Source organism: Mesoplodon bidens, assembly GCF_964165515.1.
Source record: "Mesoplodon bidens genome assembly, chromosome: 10".
Taxonomy (NCBI): Eukaryota; Metazoa; Chordata; class Mammalia; order Artiodactyla; family Ziphiidae; genus Mesoplodon; species Mesoplodon bidens.
The window spans coordinates 8,177,077-8,200,072 of NC_138172.1; the positions used below are offsets into that span (position 1 = coordinate 8,177,077).

General features: G+C 47.2%; 1 protein-coding gene across 1 annotated transcript in view; it reads left to right on the plus strand.

The window, feature by feature from the left end:
• Positions 1 to 22,996, plus strand: part of SRGAP3 (SLIT-ROBO Rho GTPase activating protein 3) — a 282,947-nt gene that overhangs the window by 139,586 nt on the left and 120,365 nt on the right. The window contains exon 3 of the mRNA XM_081245040.1: positions 8,282 to 8,474. Within this exon, the coding sequence (XP_081101166.1) occupies positions 8,282 to 8,474 (193 nt within the window). The remainder of the gene's footprint in view (positions 1 to 8,281; positions 8,475 to 22,996) is intronic.

The following is a 22,996-nucleotide window of genomic DNA, read 5'->3' on the forward strand; positions in this document are numbered from 1 at the left end:
TGTTAACCAGAGCTGCAGGCTCTGTATCGTATTTCTGGCCTTGCCTGACTTTCTTTGTTCTCCTTTTTATTACGGAAAGTTTCAAACATTACAAAATTAGAGAGAATAGTATAAGAAGCCTCTTCCCCATGTTCATCACTACAACTAAACTTCAATCAACTCGAGGCTAATCATGTTTTTTACCTGTATTGCTACCACTCCCTTGTCCCCTACCCAAGGTTATTTTGAAGTAAATCCCAGCGTGTCAGGTTTCTAATAGTCCCCGTGACCCTCTCATAAATTTCTGCTGGGAGTACAAGTTGATGAAATTTCAGGGAAGGGCACTTTTGCAATCTCAAAATGCTAACATCAATGCCTTTTGATCTGCACTTCTGTGTGAAGAATTCATCACACAGGTGACATCCCTGCAGGTGTGCAAAATGAGGCTTGTATATGGTTGTTTATTCCAGCACTTTTTATGGTGGTAAACAATTACAAACAACCTAAAGGTCCAGGAAAGGGGACTGGCTAAAAAAAATTTTACATCTGGAATATAGAATATAGAATATGGAATTCTATAGTGCTGTAAAAAGGAATGTGGAAGTTCTTTATAAAATGACATGGATTGGGTTCCCCAGTGTATTTTGTGTGTGTGTGTTTTGTTTTGTTTTGTTTTTGGCTGCACCGTGCAGCATGCGGGATCTTAGTTCCCCGACCAGGGATTGAACCTGTGCCCCCTGCATTGGAGCGAAGTCCATTACAATGTATTCTTTTTTTTTTTTTTTTTTTTTTTTTTTTTTTTTGGCTGTACGCGGGCCCCTCACTGTTGTGGCCTCTCCCGTTGCGGAGCACAGGCTCCGGACGCGCAGGCTCAGCAGCCATGGCTCACGGGCCCATCCGCTCCGCGGCATGTGGGATCTTCCCAGACCGGGGCACGAACCCGTGTCCCCTGCATCGGCAGGCGGACTCCCAACCACTGCGCCACCAGGGAAGCCCTACAATGTATTCTTAAAAGGAGAAAGTACAGAACACTGTGAATGTCATGCTATGATATGTATAAAAACAGGGTAAATAATGTTTTTGAAATATGCAATTATTTCTAGAAACATAAACTTGGAAACTTGGTTACCTTGCTAGAGAGGGACTAGGTGGCTGGTGAACAACGGTGGAAGAGAGAACTTCCTCTTTATACGCTTTCTACTTTTTGAATTTTGTACTAATTTTTAAAACTCCTGTACTTTAAAACTAGAATTCCCTCTTTTTCCTGTAAACCTAAAACTGCTCTTAAATTTAGTCTATTACTTAGCAAAAAGGTATTTATCCAGATGGGGTGATGACTTATGTTTACACAAAAGCTTGCACAAAATATTCATAATTGTCAAAAAGGTGAGTGGATAAAGAAACCATGAATATTATTACAAATAATGGAATATTATTCAGCAATAAAAGGAAATGTGCTATCAAACCATGAAAAGACATGAAAGAACCGTAAGTGCATATTACTAAGTAAAAGGAGCCAGTTTTAAAGCCTACATAATGTATGATTCCAACTATATGACGTTCAGAAAAAGGCAAAACTACAGAGATAGTAAAAAGATGAGTAGTTGCTGGGGATTAGGGCGAGGAGGGAGGAAAGGATGAATAGGTGGAGCATAGGGAATTTTTAGGGCAGTGAAAATACTCTGTATAATACTGTAGTGATGCCTACATGACATTATGCATTTTTTAAAACCATAGATGTAAAACACAAGAGCGACCCTAATGTAATCTATGGACTTTAGTTAATAATAATATATCAGTATTGTCCATCAATTGTAATAAATGTACCACACCAATGCAAGAGGCTAATAATAGGGGGATCTGTGCAGGAGAGTGAGGGAGGTTATATGAGAACTCTGCACTTTCTGGTTAATTTTTCTCTAAACCTAAAACTGCTCTAAAAATAGTCTATTAATTAAAAAAAAAAATAGAGGGCTTCCCTGGTGGCACAGTGGTTAAGAATCCGCCTGCCAGTGCAGGGGGCACGGGTTCGGGCCCTGGTCCTGGAAGATCCCACATGCCGTGGAGCAACTAAGCCCGTGCGCCACAACTACTGAACCTGCGCTCTAGAGCCCATGAACCACAACTACTGAGTCCATGTGCTACAACTACTGAAGCCTGTGCACCTAGAGCCCACGCTCCGCAACAAGAGAAGCCACCGCAATGAGAAGCCTGCGCACTGCAACGAAGACCCAATGCAGCCAAAAATAAATAAATAAATAAATAAATTTTAAAAAGAGGGAAAAGAATCAAAATAAAATAAAATTAAAATTAAAAAAAAAGAATTCCTAATTACCTTGGATCTGAATAATCTCCCTGCTCCCTCTGCTTGTGAGGTTGTGGTTGTGAGTGGGGTGAAGAGTGTGAGGAAACGTGTCCTCCTGGAACGTGGGTCACCTGAGTATTGCCATGTGTGGCAGCATTGGTGCAGGCGCCATGGTCTTGGGTGAGACTGTTGCTTGCACAAAAAGCGGGAGTGTTAAGGGGGGTGGTTAGGCAGGCTGTGGATTCTTGGACTCTGAACGTCGGAGGCATTTGGCCTCTATCCTGTAAGCAATAGGGAGTCATCTTTCTAAGTCCAAGCTCGTCCTGCTCGCGGCCCAACAGGCCAGTAATTTGAGAGACTGGTTGTTGTGGCAGGGAATAGTGACTTTATTCGGAAAGCCAGCAGACAGAAGATGATGGACTAGTGTCCCAAAGGACCATCTTCCCCGAGTCAGATTCAGGCTTCTTTCATACTAAAAGGGGAGGGGGTGTGGTTGGTGGTTGCAAACTTCTTGGCGCCAGAGTCCTTTGAATCCTTTGTTCCTGCAGCTGTTTACGCAGGCCTGGTCACAGTGTTCTTGTAAACCTCCAACAGGACAAATGTTATTCTCTGTTCTGCAACTTTTTTATCTCTATATAAATGGAAGAGTGTTATCCCTTTAAAGGCGGGAGACTTGAGAAGGGCTATCCTGTATATTTCAGGCCATAGGCAACATTCTTTTCATGGTTAACTTGTAGCAAAAGCAATAGAATACAAAGGTTAAAGTAAAAGAAGCACAGCAAATATGGAGTAGGATTTGTTCTTCCCTATTACTCCATGGAGAGTTTTATCAGGAGAGCGACACAGGGAGAGCTGTGCTTCAGGAGACCTTCTCTGGGCTTCACGCCTCTGTCTGTAAAACCAGAGGCTGCGCCAGGAGTCATGCAGGTCCCCTGCAGCTCTAAGGTTCTGATATCAAAGTCTTTTTGGACTTTCCAAGCGCCTTCTCCTCCCTGCCCAACCCCCTTTGATTTTTCTGCCACTCAGTGCTGTGCTGAGCCTGGAACCACTCCCAGGAGACAGTCTTCTGAATGAAGTCTGTGCCTTGTGAGCAACTGTTTTATTTATTTATTTATTTTCCCCTCCTTTTGAAATCTTCCAGGAGAAAAACCCAATCTGTGCTGGCTCCAAGGAAGAGCAAGTTGGAAGGGAGTTAGAGATAAGGAGATGGGTAGTCAAATCCCTGCAGGGTTCTACAGCACCAGCAGGCTGCAGTCCGGCTCCTGCCAGGGCGTTTCCTGCTAGAAAGACTTGACTCTGAGCCGTCCAAGCTGCTAGAGCCTCCAGCTGCTTGTGTGAACTGGGGGAGGTTTCTCTGCTCCTTCCAAATCACCTCCTGTCAGCACAGTGTAATTTATGAGATTTTCCTCTAAAATATGAGAACATTGGCTCCTGATCATGCCCTGTAATGGAGGAAGGCAGTGGCTGCAGCATTTTTGATAAATAATATCTCTTTAGCCCACCATCTTGTTACAAAAAGGATACAAGAAGTTGAATACACAACTTCTTGTGTATTGAACACAAGAAATTAGATTCAAGTCTTTTAAAGAAAGTAATATGGCCTCAGTTAAGTGAGGAGTTGGGAGGGTCATTGCTCCCATCTGAAGGAGCTGGGCTTGATTTTTAGCTTGATTGCCACACACCAGCTGTTATGACCAGAGGCTGCTTACCTCTGAGCCTCCACTTCCTCATCTATGGGGAAAAAGTGGGGGAATACTAGTAGCACCCACCTTAGAGAGGGTGCTATACAGATTATGTGAGATAAATATCCGGAGAACTCAGCATCAGGCGTGGAACACATGATGTGCTCTGTAAGTGCTCACAATAATTATTAAGGTTATTATGAGTCCTAAATAGTGGATGGTCTACAAGTAATTTTAAAAATATTTAGGGACTTCTTTGGTGGTCCAGTGGTTAAGACTTCGCCTTCCAATGCAGTGGGTGCGGGTTCGATCCCTGGTTGGGGAGCTAAGATCCCACATGCCTCCGGGCTAAAAAACCAAAACATAAAAACAGAAGCAATATTGTAACAAATTCAGTAAAGACTTTAAAAATGGTTGCCATCAAAAAAAATCTTTAAAAAAATATTTAGAAAGCATTTTTGTAACTGTGTTGATATGGCAGGGTTTGCACTTGTGGGAGTGAAGGCATCTCAACCCAATTTAACAAGTAGGCTGTGTCAAGGAGTGCCTGTGTAGATTGTTACAGTTCATGGAACAAAATGTGACCTTGGACAAGTTCCTGATTGGTTCACACAGAAGCCTTGCTTTCTTCATCTGTAAAAATGGATAATAATAATATCCATGTCTGGTGTGGGAATAGTGTATGTGTGGTGTGTTTGAATGTGTGTGGTGTATGTGTGTGAGTGTGCATGTGGACATGTGGGGTGTGTGTGTGGTATGTGGTGTGTTTGTAGTGTGTGTGTGGTGGTTGTGGTGTATGTGTGGTATGTGAGTTTGTGTGGTATATGTATGTGGTGTGTGTATGTGTGGTGGGTGTGTGTGGTGTGTAAATGGGTGCATGGTATGTGAGTGTGATGTGTGCATTTTGTGTGAGTGTGTGGCGTGTGTTGTATGTGTGTCTGGTGTATGTGGTGTGGTGTGTGTATGGTGCTTATGTGGTGTGTGTGTGTGTGTGTGTGTGTGTGTTGGGTGAGATTCCCATAATCACAGCATTTGATGTCCTTGGGTAAAAGCACTTGGTAAAGGTATAGTAATTTGCTATACAGATACTGATATACCATGTGTGCTGGGAGAATCCACTGTTAGAACTTAAATTTCATTCGAAGAGCTAAGGCGATATGACAGACATCCATGAAGAATTAAAAAAAAGCATGAGGCGGTCTGAGACTAATTGCAAGTACCAAGGGAGTTCATAGGAGGGTCGTGAGGGCTGAGCTGTCCAGGACTTCCTGGGAGGAGCGGAGCTTGGGCTCTACAGCACTGATTTTAAAACTTTTTTGCTTGCCTACCCTGTAAATGAACTTTGGGGGGAAAAAATCTCTTTTGCCGCACACATTTTAACTTGACATCTGAAATGTTTCATTAGAAGTTTAAATAGTTACAAAGGATATCATTTCTGCCATGTTGTAAATACTGACCTCCTAGAGCAAAATTACCCTACTCTCTTAAATGTATCAAATGGAAACTAAATAACAGTAATTTTTAGTTTGCCTTTTTATTGAAGTATCACTTATAAACATTAGAATGCCCAGATCTTAACTGTGCAGCTCAGTTCATTTTTACCAGTGTGCCTACCACCCAGATCAAGGTGTAACCTTGATCGTCTATCCCCAGCATTCCAGAACGTACCCTCGCATCCCCTCTCAGTCAGTATCCCCCAAAGGTGATCATTTCTCTGACCTCTATCACCATAAACTATTTTTGCACGATCTCATTTTTTCTTCCTTCTTTCCATCAACATAAGGAGAGTTAAGCAGGTAGCAAGCAGTAGTTCATTTTTTCCTTATCGTATAGTATTCCATTGAATGAATATCTCACAGTTAAAAAATCTTACCTACTCTTTGCATAAATTTACTTTACTATTTTAAGAGTGACAAGCATTTTGAAATAAATTGCCCTATTGAAAAAAAATCTTATCTACTCTTAATGGACCTTTTGGGTTGTTTCTAATATTTAGCTATAAATCTCCTACGAGTATTTTTCCATATTTTTTGGTAGACATAAACACTGATTTCTTTGGGGCATGATCCATGAGTGGAATTACCAGGTGGTAAGATAAATAGCACAATACATTGGTACCCACCACCACTCATCAAAAATTACCTATACAAGGCAGAAATTTTACATTTACATTGTTCCTATCTTTACCTTCTTGAACTCATAATTTCCTTCTACTTCCTTCACAGAATTTTATTGTAATATATTTTTATGCTTGAACTTTTTAATTTTTTTACTTAATATTTATTTATTTATTTTATTTTTTGGCTGTGTCAGGTCTTAGTTGCGGCATGTGGGCTCTCTCTTTGAGGCACACGAGCTCAGTAGTTGTGGCGCACGGGCTTAGTTGCCCCACGACATATGGGATCTTAATTCCCTGACCAGGGATCGAACCCGCATCCCCTGCATTGTAAGGCAGATTCTTTACCACTGGACCACCAGGGAAGTCCCTGAACTTTTTTATTGATTGCTCTATTCTTTTTACCCAAAAAAATGTATGTAAACTGAAATGGACCTTTAAAAAAATTTCCTTTGGCCATAAAACCCTAAGTGTCTTTATTTCAGATTGATTTATCATACAGTTCATCAAAATAATATCAATGTTTTATAATTTGATAAATAATTACTAAAAATAAAAAGTAAGATAGTATGGGAAATACTTGTCGTAATGATATGGATAGATGGTTGATGGCTTTAAGGTGCATAAGGAGCATCCAGGGATCTTGTTAAAATGCAGATTGTGATTCAGAAGGTCTGGGTTGGGACCTGAGGTTCTATGTTTCTAATAAATCTATGGGTGTTGCTAATGCTGCTGGTCCACGGGCCACACTTTGAGGAGCAAGGGTTTATGAAGTAGGTTAAAGAAGATTTGCTAGCACCGACATTCTAAGTCATCCTCAAAGTCTGTCTTGACACTTCGGGGCACTGCACACCACAGCCAGATTCTGGACGACGGAGAGGTTGCTCTTTCTTCCGCAAAGAGAGAGGACGGTTGTAAAGAGTGAGGTGGGAAAGGAGAGATGCTGAGGCCCATTCTCAGAGGAGGAAAGAGGGGGAATGGAAACAGGATCTCAGACCAATTCCTTTGTCACACTTCCTGCCTGCCCCTGACACCCCTTGGGAAGGCTTCAAGTGCCCCAGAGCAGGGCTGCCCCCTTTGAAGACCATTTCTCCAAAGGATGCTAAGATGGTGCTGGCCACCTTTGCAGACAGGAGGCCCATTTCTGCAGGAGGAATTGGACATCTCAGGGACTGGTTTGGATTACTTGGAGAGTCCACTGAGGGTAAATCCAGAGGAGTGAAGTTTGGGGCCAGGTGATGGGTGGCCTTGAATTCCGTGCTAAGGAGTTGGACTTAATACTCAGCCAGAGAGGGGGGCCTTGGGCAGTTTTGAGCAGGGAGCTGGTGTGAGCATAGTGTGGGGAGACTGATCTCTTGAGCAGCTCGTGGGATGGCAGGGAAGGGTTTAATGCATGGAGATGGCAGCAGTGGCAAAACCACTGGGATCCGGCTGTGATTTTTATCTCTAGCCCCTGCTTATGAACTTTTGCCCTGGTTGCACAGACCTGGTTTGCTCTGTCAGGATTTCCTGAAGCCTGGGCTACATTCTCTGGTGGTACCTGAGATGTTGATGCATGGAACTCAAGGTGATTCAGAGTAGAACACAGACATGGCCTTAAATAACCCTGAAACCTAAGAGTGAATAACCCTGAAACGCTCAGCCCTCTCTCAGTCCTGACTATACCTGGAGAAAGTCTGTCTTTAACTCCTCTCACGCTCCCGTATTCCTCTTGTTGATGGAGATTGAGCAGTTTAGGCTTAGGGCGTTTGATAGCAGTAGTCTTTAGAGAGAATTTTACAAAATTTCTGTTTTTGTTGAATAAATTTTCTATGTATCAGGATGGCAAGTCGTTCTAGTTTTACACTTGTCATAATGACATAAAACTGTTTGTTTTAAGTAAGTTCTTTCCAGTTAGAAAAATTAGCGAATTTGCTAGATCATACGGAAGAAATAATAATGCTGGTGGTGTGTGGATATGGCAAAAATCGTGGTGGTGACGTGCAATGATTCAACTTCGGAAAACACTGGGTTACACCATGGCAAAAACTGGCATTTGCTAAATCGTCCTGTCAAAGCCTGGAGAGGCTCTGGGTGGCAGATGGTAGGGAGGGGGCAGCTGGAATTGCAGTGCCTGGGCCACTGGCATTGGGTCGACTGGGTGGGTCCCTCTGCTCTCCCCACGATCGCCTAACAGCCTGCTCCTGCCTCTTCCCGCAGAGATCCGCACGCAGCTGGTGGAGCAGTTCAAGTGCTTGGAGCAGCAGTCTGAGTCGAGGCTGCAGCTGCTCCAGGACCTCCAGGAGTTTTTCCGCCGGAAAGCCGAGATCGAGCTTGAGTACTCCCGCAGCCTGGAGAAACTGGCTGAGCGCTTCTCCTCCAAGATCCGCAGCTCCCGGGAGCACCAGTTCAAGTAAGAAGGGGCCAGGGGTCTGGGGCGGCGGGAGGCAGTGCCGGGGCTGAAGCAGAAATGAGGCAAGGACTCACTGGGGGCAAATGGTGTGCTTCTAGGCCCGGGGTCTGCAGGTAACTTCCAACTCCAAGCCTCAGTCTTCCTCAGCCTAAAGTGAAGCTAGAAATAGTTGCTACCCATAAAGATGCTGAAGGGAATACACAAGGGACCCAAGAGAAGTGCTTGTCACAGAGAGTAAGTGCTCAATAAATTGTTCTGTTGTGATTATCCCACCAAGCACCAGGCTCTGTGCTGGCTTCCATTTGGGCCAAGGTGACAGCCCACCTCCTTTCAGGGCATCCTGACTCGACCCAGTTATCTTTTATCTGGGGGTGAGCCAGCCTATGTCTGCATTCCTTCAGCACAACGGCCTCAGAATTTCTTCCCTGTGAAACAGATGCTCAAAGCATTCCTCTTCCTTCCTCCCCTGGAGGACGGTGCCAGGCTTAGTTGCTGCCTTAGTTGCTTACTTACCTACACACACCCTCCAGGGCCTAATTTCTCATACCCCAAGCTCTGATTTCGAGGAGGGAGGGAGGCTTGGTCCTCTTGGGCACGTCCCTGGCTGGGTCCTCCAGCTGCAAATGCCCCTAGCTCAGAACCCGCGGGGCCAGCCGCCAAGTGTGGGCAGGAGCCACGACCTCCCAGGGATGCGTCCTCCTACACCTGTCTCCCCCTCCGCCGTACTCCCTGGAGGTCCCCCTCCCCTGTGGGTCATCTCTCCAGTGAATGGCCGTCAACCCCAGGAGACCAGAGACTTGTTTCATCCTGCCTGCCCCGTTCTTCTTTCCCCTGGATTCGATCTCTTTTTTTCTCTCTACGTAGGTTTAAATTGTGGTAAAATACACATAACATAAAGTTTACCATCTTAAATATTTTAAAATGTACAGGGGTGTAGCATTAAGTACATTCACACTGTTGTGCAACCATCACCCCCATCCTTCCCCAGAACCCTTGCTTCATCTTACAAGTGTGAAACTCTGCACCCTGTAAAAAATACCCCATTTCCCTCTCCCTGCCGCCCTGGCACCCACCATTCTACTGTCTATCTCTATGAGTCTGACTGCTCTAGGGACCTCATATTAGTGGAATCACACAGTATTTGTCCTTTTGTGACTGGCTTATTCCACTTCGCCTAATGTCCACAAGGTGTACCCATGTTGTCACATGTGTCAGAATGTCCTTCCTTTTTAAGGCTGAATGATACTCCATTGTGTGTATAGACCACACTTTGTTTAGCTGCGTCCACCTTGCTCTCTCTGTCTTTTGCATTCTGCTCCGGCCAGGGAGTGCTGTTCCTTTAAGCTCCCCTCAACATCTGCCTAAATCGGTGCCTCAGCATTTGAACACTCACTTTTGCGCCTTCTTCCCTTGACATTTGGGGAGAAGAAATTGCTTTATTAAAGGGCAAAAAGGTATTACACTTTTGCAAATACCATGCATGTTTTTCCACCCAATCTCATCTATTCAAACTTTCATTGCAGGAGGATGCTTCTATTAATAACTTCCTCCCAGGCACTATCTGGGCCCTTTCATACATAATCTCGTTTTTCTGATATATTTTTTGGAGAAAGTGTGTGCTTTTTTAAATGATAAAAGTAAAATACTCATTGTATACAATTTAGAAAATGTAGAAAAGTAGAAGAAAAAAAAATCACTCGCAGTCCCACCACTCAGAAGCTCACATTTTGGTGCCTTTTCTTGCCTGTGTTTTAATAATAAAAACAACAGTGATGATTTATTGAGCGCATTAACTGAGTACTTACTTTGAGCTGGATGGGTATTACTACCCCATCTTAGAGATGAGGACAGCGAAGCTCTGACTGAGCAGCTTGTACAAACATGTCTGTGGGCCAATTATTGGAAAGTGACAGGTTTGAACCTTTGCTCCCATTCTGCCTCCTTGGCCTGAGATAAGAAAGGGCCTGCATGTGGTCTGAGAACAGCCATGGACTCTGAACACTCCCCTAAAACCACAGACACACTGCAGAAACCCACGCCTCTGGCTGGGCTGTCATGGGAGCCATCCAGGCTGTGTGATCGGGCTGGAGCTCAGCTCCTGCCCCTCTCCTTCCTCTTGGTTTGAAATCAGCTCCCTTCCCGTTCTCGGTGTGAACATGGTGGAGAGGAGGGAGGCGGGGCACTGGGGGAGCATGGGCGGGCATCCCCTGTTCCCTTGCATTGCCTGTAATGAGCTCAGTCAGCCCCTCATGGCTTCATTAACCGAGGCCACCAGACAGAACAGGAGCCCCAGCTGGCAGTCTGGCCAAGCAGGCCACTGGACACACTCTGAAAAGTCTAATTAGGGTGTGGCCCTGGCCAGTGCAGCTGCTGCAGGCCCTCTGCATGAGGCTAATGCTTTGGCATTGCCCCCGATGGCTTTTGGAAGCAGGAGTCTCCAGGGGATGCCTGGACTTGCCCTTTGACCCCAGGGCCAACCAGCCTGACCTCTGGCTGCCTCTTCTTTGGAGCTCAGTGCACAGGGTCTGTGCTGTGCTCTGTCCTGGCTGTCCAGAGAAGCCTTGTCCTGCTGTCTTGTAGATCCTTTATTAAGAGGGTCCACCTATCTGCCAGGTACCCTCTCAGGGTGTGGGTCTGGTCATTTTATTCCTACTGCACTGGGCCCCCTCGGGGCAGAGGTGGGGCCTTCGTGAGTGAGCAGGAGGAAGGGAGGAAGAAAGGGAGGGAGGGGATTTACTTGGTCTATAAAGTTCACTATGGCTGAGAGATTTGGTTCAGAGAGGGAATTAATTTGCCCAAGATCTCACAGCAGATTAGTGGCAAAACTGGGATGGGCACTGCCTTAGTCCACTTGGGCTGCTATAACAAAGTACCATGGACTGGGTGGCTTATAAACAGACATGTTTTTCCTCACACTTCTGGAGGCTGGAAGCCTGAGATCAGGGTGCCGGCGTGATGAGGTTCTGGTGAATGCCCTCCTGTGGCTTGCGGACACCTGATTCTCCTTGTGTCCTCACACAGTGAGAGGAACAGAGAGAGGAAGCAAGCTCTAGAGACTCTTACAAGGGCACTAATCCCATCATGAGGGCTCCCTTCCTCTGCCCTTATCTAATCCTAATTTCCTGCCAAAGGCCCCATGTCCCAACACCATCACATTGGGAGTAGGGTGTCAACATATGGCTTCTGGGGCAACACAAACATTCAGTCCATAACAGGAACTCACATCTCTTGACTCCAAGTCCAGTGCTCCTCCTTTTGCTCCATGGGCTCCGTCTCTCTACGGCTCCAGCTGCTCCCTCTCCACCTGGGCAGCTGAAAAATTTACAGCTGCCCCGGAGGTACCCAGGAGGAGTCTGGGCTAGACTCACCCAGACTGAGTTCCATGTGGCATGTGATTCAAAGAAAGGCTCAGCTGGTGGCCCTGACGGTTTACCTGGGGCAGGTTGAACATTCAGAGAACAACATCATCACATGTGTCTTTTCTACCATCACATATTTCTATTCTAACACTTTTTTCAAAGCACTCTGACGTCTTTGCTCTCTTACAATCCTGTTGATAACCCAGGGATGCAGAGAGGGAGCCAGTGGTTTTATCTCAAGCCAACTGAGTGCCAGGCAAGCTGAGTGGGATTTTACAAAGGACACGTCGTGAGCTGTTGAGTGAGAAAACCCAGGGCTCCTGGCTTCCAGCTCAGGCTTCTCTCTCCAAAAAGCCATGTGGGCCATCATATTTGAAATGTGTATATTGAGGACCTCTTAGTTTCTTAGACCGTGCTTCATGATGAAGACCCACAGGTTAGTGAGACGCTGTCCCTCCTCTCTCTCTCTCTCTCTCGAGAGCACGTGGCGTGGGGGATGTCCATAGGTGGTGTGCTTGGGGCAGGCACCCAGTCCCCGAGGCCCTGTTCTTTGAACCCTGCCACCTTCTTTTTCTTTAGGCCTCAGCGTTTAGATATCACTTCCTCTGCAAAGCTTCCTTGAGTCTGACCTGGTGCCTTCCTGTGTGTGCCCACAATATTCTGCACTTGTTGATTCGCTTATTCAGTCAGTATTTATCGAGCACCTACCACGTGCCGGGCCCTGGCTTACAGTGGCAAATAAGGCAGAGTTGGTTCCTGCTGTGGTGGAATTTACCATCTAGTGGAGGACAGAGATGCAAATCAAACATAGAAAACAAATAAATGAATCCAATGATTGCTGGGATGGAATGATTGCTAGGGTCTGGTTTGGAGGGTCTAAGACAGCTTCCCCCACGTTCCCTGGCACTTTGGTGAAGACAGCTGTAAGGCTGGGCTCAGCTGGGCTGCCTCCCTCTCCACATGGGGCCAGGGCCTCACTTCAGTCGTGGGAGCTCAGGGCACTGAAGTGGCAGGGGGGCAATCTGCAGTCTTCTTGGACCCCACCTCCAGCCCCTGCCGAGATTCTCTTGATCAGAGCGGTCTCAGCTCTAGCTCAAGGGAGGGAAAATAAAGGCTTCCTCTCACTGGAGGACTGTCAAAGGATTTGCAGCCCTCGTGAATCCTCCACACTGAGCTAAAACGGCAGCCAGGGAAGGCTTCTGGAGGAAGTGGCATTTAAGCAGAGACCAGAGGGATGAGAAGGAGCAGCCGTGGGGACGGTGTGAGGGGAAGAGAGGCCAGTGGGGCTGGAACTGGTGGTGAGGAGAGCCGTAGCCATCCTCAGTAGGAGTAGCATGATCTGATTTCCAGTTTTGAAAGATCACCCTGGATTGGAGGGGGCAAGAGTGGAGCTGAGCAGACTAGCAGGGTGATGGGAGTATAGCTCCCCAGGCAGGGGTGACGAGGGCCTGGGTGATAGCAGAGCTGACAGAGAGTGGACAGGTGCTGGGAAATCTGTCAGAGGCAGAATTGAGGAAAAGAGAAGAATCTGTTTCTGACTTGAGATGAAGGGACTTGAGAAGGGCCTAAGGCAAGAGCTGCCACCCTGTGCTGTAGTCACCTTTTTTCCTTGTCTGCCCCTCTTTTGACGACTGGGCTGCCAGCTCTGAGATGGAAGAGGGGGTGGCTGTTGACTTGGGGTCCCTAGCATCTGGCACCAGGTTTGGCATATGGTTGGTCCTCACTGAATGTTTGTTGAATGAATGAATGAAGGTCAGGTGGTAATTAACGTGGCTTTGGGCTGGGGGTGGTTGGGGGCAGGGAAGGGGACATTTGTGGCTGCCGTAGGAGCTTGAGGAGGCCATCTGGGTGAAGGCAAAGGTACCACCAGTTGTGGTACCTGGCACAGGCACAGGGATGCTGAGAGGGCAGTCCTTCATTGGGGAATTAGGACTGCAGAAGTCAAGCTCTAGTTTAGAGTGTGGTCTTGACCAGCAGCTTCAGCGTCCCCATCCCGGGGGGACTTGTCAGAAGAGCAAAGTCTCTGGCCTCCCCTCAGACCCTCTGCATGAGAAACTCTGGTGGGGGGGCCGGTGGGCAGCAATTTGTATTTTAACAAGTCCTCCAGGGGATTCTGATGGCCATTCACTGCTGAAGAGTTGCCCAGGCTGATGACTTTCTAGGTGATAAATTGTTTACAATTCACTTTCAGGCTGTGCTGGCTTTCCAGACCCCTCCTCTCCCCCAGCATAAAATCCATAATCCACTGCCCTTTTGCAGCCAGGCCCGACCTGCGCTGGCCTTGTCCTTTTTGAGGCTGAGAGCCTGTCCTGAGCAGGAATGTGCTGGGGAGGGTGGCACACAGGGACCTTAAGACCTGCCTCTGGGGGTAGAGGGGTGTCCTGCAAACAAATTGGGTAGTTCTAGGAAGCCAGAGGTTTCCTGGAACTAAGATTTCTTCTTCCTCCAGAGAGGTGTTTTCTGAAACTCCAACACCTTGAGCTGTCCAGCTGTGGAGGCTGGTGGTGGGGCGTGCGGGAGGAGGCAAAGAGAGCGAGAATGAGTAGAGGTGGGAAAGACTGCCACTCTGTGCCTCCCCTTAGAGATTCCCCATGAAAGGCTCTGAGAGGTTTTACAATAAATAAGCCTGCTGACTTCTTTCTGAAGGCTGTTTGACCACAGGATTCTCCCTCTCTCAGGATATTTATTAATTTTTTACCATACAAGCGCTCCTTGGGATCCAGTATAAAAAGCTCTGTTGAGACAAACTCTGGATTCCCCTCTGGAATGTTCACGCTGCATGCAAATAGTGTGGGAGTTGACACAGCCCCCTTCTTAGAATTCTGACTCCCTCCGTTTTTGATACCCCTGACCTTCCGGGGATATACCTGCTAAAAATGCTCTCTCCAGAAGTTTAAGTGTTGGTTGCTGCTATTTGGACAGCTGTGAAAAAAAAGCAACAGGGAATTCTATTCAAATATGTTTAAACTGTGGAAAGTCAGAGTGTGGAAAGAGCTGGGAGGTGCTTGGCCAGTCACTGAATTAATGCTTAATATTCTCTGCACAGGAGGTTTGGAGCATCTCTTAGCTTCACAGAGCAGTTGAGAGGGAGGATTCAGTGAGCAGCTAAGTTGATTGCCAAGAAAATGCTTCTTTGGGGGGATAAAACATCACAGACTTTTTGTTTCCACAGATGTAGCATTTCCCTAAAAAGATGCTATAATTTAGACTTAGCCTTCCAGGTGAATCCTAAGGATAGAAGCACTTTTGTAGTGAGTAAAATGTGCAAAGGATTCCGAATGAAAAGGTTTGCTCAGACCGAGGTGGGGTTAATGGGGGAGGTCCTCCAGGTGGGAATCGCATCTCCATTCATAGCTGCTGCTGTTACTATGGCTACCATCACACCAGTGATGGCTTTCTAGTAATGCTGTCCAGAGCTGGTATTCTCCTAGGACAAGTTGCCAGCCGACTCTTTCCTGGTGGCTCTGTCTGTGCTGTGCAAGTTGTTTAATCTTTCAGATTCCCCCCACATACATCTTACCATATGCCCAGTGCCCTATAGATGTTTGACATGGATCGTCTCATTTAACCTTCATGGTAAATGTTGTGACCTTTGAGGCAGGTACTATCTCTGTCTTTCTAGTTGAAAACATTGAGGTTTTGAGAAATTAAGTAATTTGTCCAGAGGGACATAGCTAGAACAGGTAAGTGGCAGAACTAGGATTTTTTAAAAATATTTTAATTTTATTGGAGTATAGTTGATTTACAATGTTGTGTTAATTTCAGGTGTACAGCAAAGTGATTTAGTTATACATATATTCATTCTTTTTTAGATTATTATCTCATATAGGTTGCCACAGAATGTTGGGTAGAGTTCCCCGTGCTATACAGTAGGCCCTTGTTGGTTATCTATCTTATATATAGTAGTGTGTGTGTGTTCATCCCAAGCTCCCGGTATAACCCTCCCCCCGACGTTTCCCCTTTGGTAACCATAAGTTTGTTTTTGATGTCTGTAAGTCTGCTTCTGTTTTGTAAAAGAGTTCATTTGTATCTTTTTTAAAAAAATTAGATTCCACATATGGGTGATATCATATGATGTTTGTCTTTCTCTGTCTGACTTACTTCATTTACTATGATAATCTAGGATTCTAATCTTGGTTTAACTGGCTCCAAAGTGCAGAATTTCTTCTAGCTGCATGCCTCTCGGTGTGTCCCCTCACTGCTCTGGGCTGGGTTTGTGTTCCCTGAGAGTCAGCCATCAGTCCAGACCACGTCCTCCTCGTGTGGGCATCAGAGGGCGCCTTCTTCTCCCGCTGGTCAGCTCATGCTCGTCTCCCCAGGGCCAGCTCAGGGCTCACCTATTCTGCGAAGTCCCTGCTGCAGGTCCCAGGTTCGCAGTCACTGCTCCTCCCCTGGCCTGCCATGGTGATCTGTATGTCACTCTCCTGGGGCTCGGGTCAGATTATCAAGGAATGATCCAGTTCATATATCTGGTTCTCCCACCTCAGTCTGCCAGCTGCTTGAAGGCAAGGGGCCATTTCTAGTCCCTCTCTCTCTGACATACAGTAGAAGCTCTATCAAAGTTTTTGAATGAATAACTGAAAAGACCAAGATACTACTGAATACTTTCTTCAAATACTTGAAGGAAATAGACTTGTGGGGATGCTGAAGGAGAGAAGTGAGGTCCAAGGATAGCATTTTCAGAAAAGCAGACTTTAACTCAACCTTGAGAACGTTCCAGTAGCCAGAGCTGTCCAGCAAGAAAAGGGCTGCCTTGGGAGGTGTGAGTGCCCAATCCATGGACGTATGTACACAACACAGTCGGGTGTTTTAGGGGCACATTTCTGTAGTGTGAAGGCTTGTCAGACCGGATCAGTGTTCCTCAGAATGAGGGAGGAATCTTCGATAGCACGTGAGCCATAAATAGTGACTGATCTTTTCAGTTCTCTTTCAGTCTTTGCAGTTATAGTTTGGTTCTAGTGTGTTGCTAACACCTCTCTAACCCTCCATTTAACAAACAGACAGCAGATCTTGGGTATTAGCATCTGCCTAGGATTCAATGATACTGTTTGGAACTTACTTTTTTCCAGTAACCTTCTATTTAGGGCAAGTAAAGGTGGTTTTTAAAATTTTATGTTAACTAAGACTAGGGAAAGTCCTTTTTGTAAATAAATCCATTTAAGTAAAAAGAGACCTTCAACAGGGAGGTATGAAGTATGGTGGTGTGCGGGATGGCACAAATCCTGAAGCCAACGTGAGATACCCCGAGGGCCCCTGCCAGCTCCTCCTGGAAACTGAATATCTTTCATCTCCACCCTCTTCATCCCCCACCTTTGTTTTCGTTGCTGGGAGGGATTTTAAGGCAGGAGGGTCAGCCCCTTGAGTGGTCTTTGCAATGGCTACAGCCCCTTATCCTCCTTCCAGTTTTTCCTTCTGGGGCCTCTCCAGATCCTACACCCAGTTTCCTGGAATCCTCAGAGACTGTAATCAGCAACTTCCAAAGTATTAATATTAACCAGGACGTGATTTGTTTATATTTGGATATGCTTGATACACATAGATACGTGCATATCATTTAAATTTTATTCTAAAAATGAAAATAGATGTTGTAATAAAGATAAAATAGATGTTGTTGTAATTAACAAGCAGTGGTATGCAGGGGGTTAGTTTTGACTCCATTCCATTAGGCAAAGAGGACAATAATGATCTTCCAAGATTATACAGCACCTTACACTTTGCAGAGTGCCTCCCCAGGCTTTAGCTGCTTAAATCCTCCCAAGAATCCTGGTGGGGCCGGGGGAGTCAGGGAAGGTGTCATCATCCCCATCTGACAGGCAAAGAACCTGAAGGCCAGCCAGGGTGTGCCTGGCTTAGGATCCCCGCTGGTTGGTGAAAGAACTGACCGGAGGAACTGTGAGTCAGTGCCCTTCCTCTGCTGGGTGCTGCACGTACCATGTGATGCACCCATTTTGCAGGTGGATAAACCAAGGCAAAGGTTCTCACAGGGAAAGAGAAGATGAGGTTGGCCAGACATTGCCTAATGAGGCAGAAATTTTTGTTCCAGTACCAAGAATACATTCAGCAAGTCAAAAGGGATCTCAGGAGTGCTGCTGGACCAGACCCAGTGTGCCATCACTTTGAGGTGGGAGGACCAATCCTCAGGGTGGAGGGGGCGTCTCCGGACCATTGGCACTGGGCCTTGAAGTACACATAAGGGTTTACTGGGGGAGAAGGTAGTAATGGGAGGAGGAAAACCAACATTTATAGCAAACCTACCATGGGCTGTATGGTTACATACATCAGTCAATGGATTTTCCCAGTAGCCAAGTGAGGTGCTGGTGGCAATAATAGTGATGCCAGTAATAACGATTATTACTATTATCAGGCGCTGGGTTTGATGCTGAGAGTGTCTTATGAATTACCTCATTTAATCCTTAAAGCACCACTGTGAGGTAGGCATTATCAACCCTGTTTTACAGATAAAGAAAGAAAAGGTTTGACTAGCTTCCCAATTCACCCAGCTGGTGTGGAGCAGAACTGGTCCTTGAACCCCAGCCTGTGACTCCATAGCACCCAGCATGGGTAAGCAGAACCTGCTTCGGGCAGGTGACCCAATGGATGTAGTTCTTCCCGTTGGAATGACTGTCTCAGGGCTGGTGTCAGCCAACAGCAGCTTTTAAGTCAGCAGATCTCAGCTTCATGAAGGGGCTGCCCTGCCCTGAAGCCTCACGCCCACCGTTTGCCACCAGGTGACTCCCAGGCAAAGCCCCAGATTCTCCCCCCTCACCTGGACAGCGGCTCTGCCTCCCACCTGGCCTTCCCGCCCAGCGATCATATCACTGGACCATTCAAAACCTTCATTCAACCTTGACCTTCGAAGTCCTTCATGGTCTGGCTCCTCCCTTCCTGCCACCTTTTCACCACGCCCTGCATCACTGCTGCCCGAGCCCAAAATAACTTCTTCCAGCCCCAAAAGAACTTCTTCCAGCCCCGGAACATCCATGTCTTGTCTGACCTCACAGCTTCACACTCAGCCTTCTGTCGTCCACCTGCAGGATATGTCTGTCTTTGTGTTTCCCATCCAGCAAACTCTTACGTGTACTTCAAGCCCACTGCAAAGGTTTCTGTGATTACCCATCCGCCCTGAGGCAGAATGAGCCACTCCCTCCCCCACTCCTCTGAGATCCGCTTCCTCACCCAGCATAACATAGGAAACGTCTGTTACTCTCCCCTGCTCAGCATCCCTCGCTTCTTCTTCTTTTGATAACAAGACCTAGATTTTCCTCTGGGGAATCATCCCTGAACAATGGTGAGCCTGTGACCAGCATTGTATCCTCTTGGCCACAGAGCTTTAATCTAGTGACCTGCAATTCCAGGATTTTTGGTGGAGCAGGTGGGGAAAAGCTCTCTTTTTACTGGGATGACTAGCAGTCAGGGTACTTTTGGTTTGAAGAGGGCCTGCCTGAGAGTGAAGCCAGCACAGAGAGAGGAAAGCAGAGCCAAGTGACAGAGACCAGGTCCCGCTGACATCCTTTGAGCCCCTGGATGCAGCCATGCCCGAGGGCAACAACCACCTATTCCTTTACATTTTTTTGATTAAAATTTTTGATCCTTAAAATTTTTCTTCCTCCCATTACTACTGTTTTTGTTTAAGCCAGTCTGAAGTAAGTTTTTCCTTCACTTCAACTAAAGGTGTTCTGACCAATGGCCATAAGAATTCTTGGTTTGCATTAAGTTCAACCGCTAGATTGTGAGCCTTCTCAAGGCTCATCCAGTCATCTTTTTAATCCCCTGGGACTGGACAGCGCCTATTAGCACATGGCAGATACTCAAAGGATATTAGAAGAGTGAGTGAATAAGTGAATGAATTAGAGTCTGCCAAGGGCTCTGGAGGGATACAGGGAAATATGAGAGGTGGTTCCTGCCTTCAAGGGGCTTATAGAATAAGTGATGACACAAGCCCACATGTGTGGGGGGCAACTGACGAGTGAGTTAAGCGAGAAGATAAAAAATGTCATCTGGAAGTAACTATACGAGAAGATTGAAATGAGTGGTTCCGACAGAACATTCTGTGGACCTCAGATGATCCCTGAAGCAAAGGCCTTTGAAGTAGATTTTGCCGCGTGGAGTGAAGAGGGGAAGGCATTCCGAGCGAGTGAGTGCACAGATGCGAGGCGGAGATGCATGTGACCCAGGAAGAGTCCTTCCCAGGTTTCAGCGGCCTCACTTTCTTGTCTTTGAAGCTAGATACATAAAAGGGTAGAAAATAGCCATTCACTGTTTCCATTTTTGTGCTTCTTGTTAGGCTTTTCAAATAAATAAGTTGGGGAATTGGGAAAAAAATCCTTTGTCAGATCACATGTATACATTTGGTTTTGAAATATATGGTTGCTCTTGTCACAGAGGTCTGAAAGGCCCTCACTGGCCACTCCGTCACTCACCCATCCATTTGATGGATGAGGCAGTAAAGCCTCAGAGAGGTCGAGCCGCAAGCCCAAGAACACACAGCCAATTAGCAGCAGAGCCACGCTCCCCAACTCCCAGTACGATAGATTCAGAAGCCTTGGGGGACAAAACATAGGTAAATGAAGAAACCCATTCCTGGCTCAGAGCTTCACCCACTGCCTGGAGCAGAAAGGGGGATGAGGGAGAGGGCTGGGCAGGCAGCAGATTGGGCCTTAAATGGGCTTTAAATGCTGGCGGAGGAGGTTAGACTTTATCCTCTGCGTCGTAGGTCCATTTGCTCCTCTAATGGACCACAGGAAATATGCCCAAGTGACCATGTAAACTCTCCTCAGACTCCTGATCCACTTGGGGTAGCAGCCTATTATGGGTTGAATTTTGTCCTCCAAAAATTCACATGTTGAAGTCCTAAACCCCCAGTACCTCGGAGTGTGACTTTGTTTGGAAATAGGGTCTTTACAGAGGTAATCAAGTAAAGATGAGGTCATTAGAGTGGGCCCTAATCCAGCATGACTGGTGTCCCTATAATATTAAAAAAGGGGAATTTGGACATAGACACACATCCAGGGAAAACGTCACGTGAACATGAAGGCAGAGATTGGGGTGATGTGTCTACATGCCACGGATCACCAAAGATGGCTGGAATACCAAAGATGGCCAGCATACCGCCAGAAGCTGAGGTGGGGGGACACGGAACAGAGTCTCCCTCACAGCCCTTAGAAGGAACCAACCCTGCTGACACCGTGATCTCAGACTTCCAGCCTCCAGAACTGGGAAACGATGCATTTCTGCTATTGAAGTGACCCAGCTGTGGCGCTCTGTTACTGAAGACTGGTGTCCAGCAGTGCGCAGCCCAGATGCTCATCCTGTCCCTCAAGGCCCTGGTCTATGCTGCCTCTGTGGCCTTGTCTCCACCCCTTGTACATCCGCTCTGCCCTCGGGAAGGCGCCCGTGCGCGCAGAGCCTTCACGCCGACTGCTGGGGATGCTCTCCCTTATCCCTAGGCCACTGTACAACCTATGCATTTTTCTGGTCCCACCTCACCCTTCTGGGCACTTTTCATCTATCAGCCGACTGTGTGCCCAGACCTGCCTGACACCAGAGAAACAGTGGTGAAGAGGACAGATGTAAGCTAGAAAGGGGTCAAAGACAGAAACAAGAAGTAAATGAACAGGACAGATGTCAGGCGTGGTAGTGCTGTAAAAATGATAAAAGGGGGTGGTGTACTAGAGATCGAGGAGCCGCTGGGGGGCAGGGAAGGCCTCAACCAGGAGAAACATCTCAGCTAACGGCTTGGTGACAAGAAGGACCGCCTCCACCTCTCCTGGGTGAGGTAACCACCCCCCCCCCGGCCCCCTCCGTTATAGACTCAGGAGGCACCATGCATTTCTCTCTCACAGTTCTTCTCACCGATGCCATTTCCTGTCTACTTATGTGCTTATTTGATTGTCATCTGAGGCCCCTACTGGACTGTAAGCTCCATGAATCAGGGAGCATGACTCAGTTTGCTTAGCGCTGTCTGGCACAAGAGGTGGCACCCAGTTAATATTTTCAGAATTAATGATTCGTGCTGCCAGCAAGGACAATGAATTCCAAATCCTGATTGGGGCAACTTAGGTAGCAAGAGGTTAACCATACTTTTTGGGCCCCAGAACTAATTGAGGGAGTGCTTTTCTGAGCTTTGCTGGCAGCTGCCCAAGCAAGCGTAGTGCAAGACCCTGGAATGTCTTGGAAGGGAGCGGGAAGCCAGAGGCAGAGACTCGGCGTCTTGGGGACGGGGTCAGCTGCAGGAGCTCCCCTCCCTCCCGGAGGGACCACCATCCCAGGGCAGTGGATTTGCATTCATCTGCATTTGGATGGGGCTCAACAGGCCTGGAAATGGGTTCTGTTTGCTAAGTGGAATTTTCCGGTGCCCAGCCAGAAGAAGAAGAAGGGAGAAGCTGGCTCACTGCTGATTTCATTTTCCCAACTCACCAGCTTGGCGAGGCCTCGCTCCTCTAGCTGCAGTTGCTTGGATCCTCGTACCCAGCTCCCCTAGCCAAAGAAAGAAAGCTGTGACTCACCAGAAATTTTCATTGCTATTTTCTGGCTGTAAAAAGTAAAATACAGACACATCTATGTGAAAGTTCTCAATTATACCTTAACTCAGCAGCTTCCACCTGCTGTGTGGACACAGGGATTCAAGACTGGAAAAGGAGAAAAGCCCTCAAGATGTGCCTTAGAGGACAGAACGCCTGCCCAGGTTCATTTTGGCATCTTCCAGAAGTGTGGCTGCAGCAGGCAAAATGGCTGCTAGCATGGAGAGCTGGGTCTCAGGTCAAAGGGGTCCTGTTTTCAAAAGGGACAAGTGGGGCCTCCCTGGTGGCGCAGTGGTTGAGAGTCCGCCTGCCGATGCAGGGGATACGGGTTCGTGCCCCGGTCTGGGAGGATCCCATATGCCGCGGAGCGGCTGGGCCCGTGAGCCGTGGCCGCTGGGCCTGCGCGTCCGGAGCCTGTGCTCCGCAGCGGGAGAGGCCACAGCAGTGAGAGGCCTGCATACCGCAAAAAAAAAAAGAAAGGAAAAAAAAAAAAAAAAAGGGACAAGTAACCCCCTGAAAAGAGAAGGCCGGTGTCCAGCTCTGCCATACGTGGCCTGGATGCTTCTTCCTGCGGTCCCAGTACAATCCAGATGGCCCGTGGGATGGTGATCAGTGTGCTGGCCGGAGCCCTCGGGACCCCGCA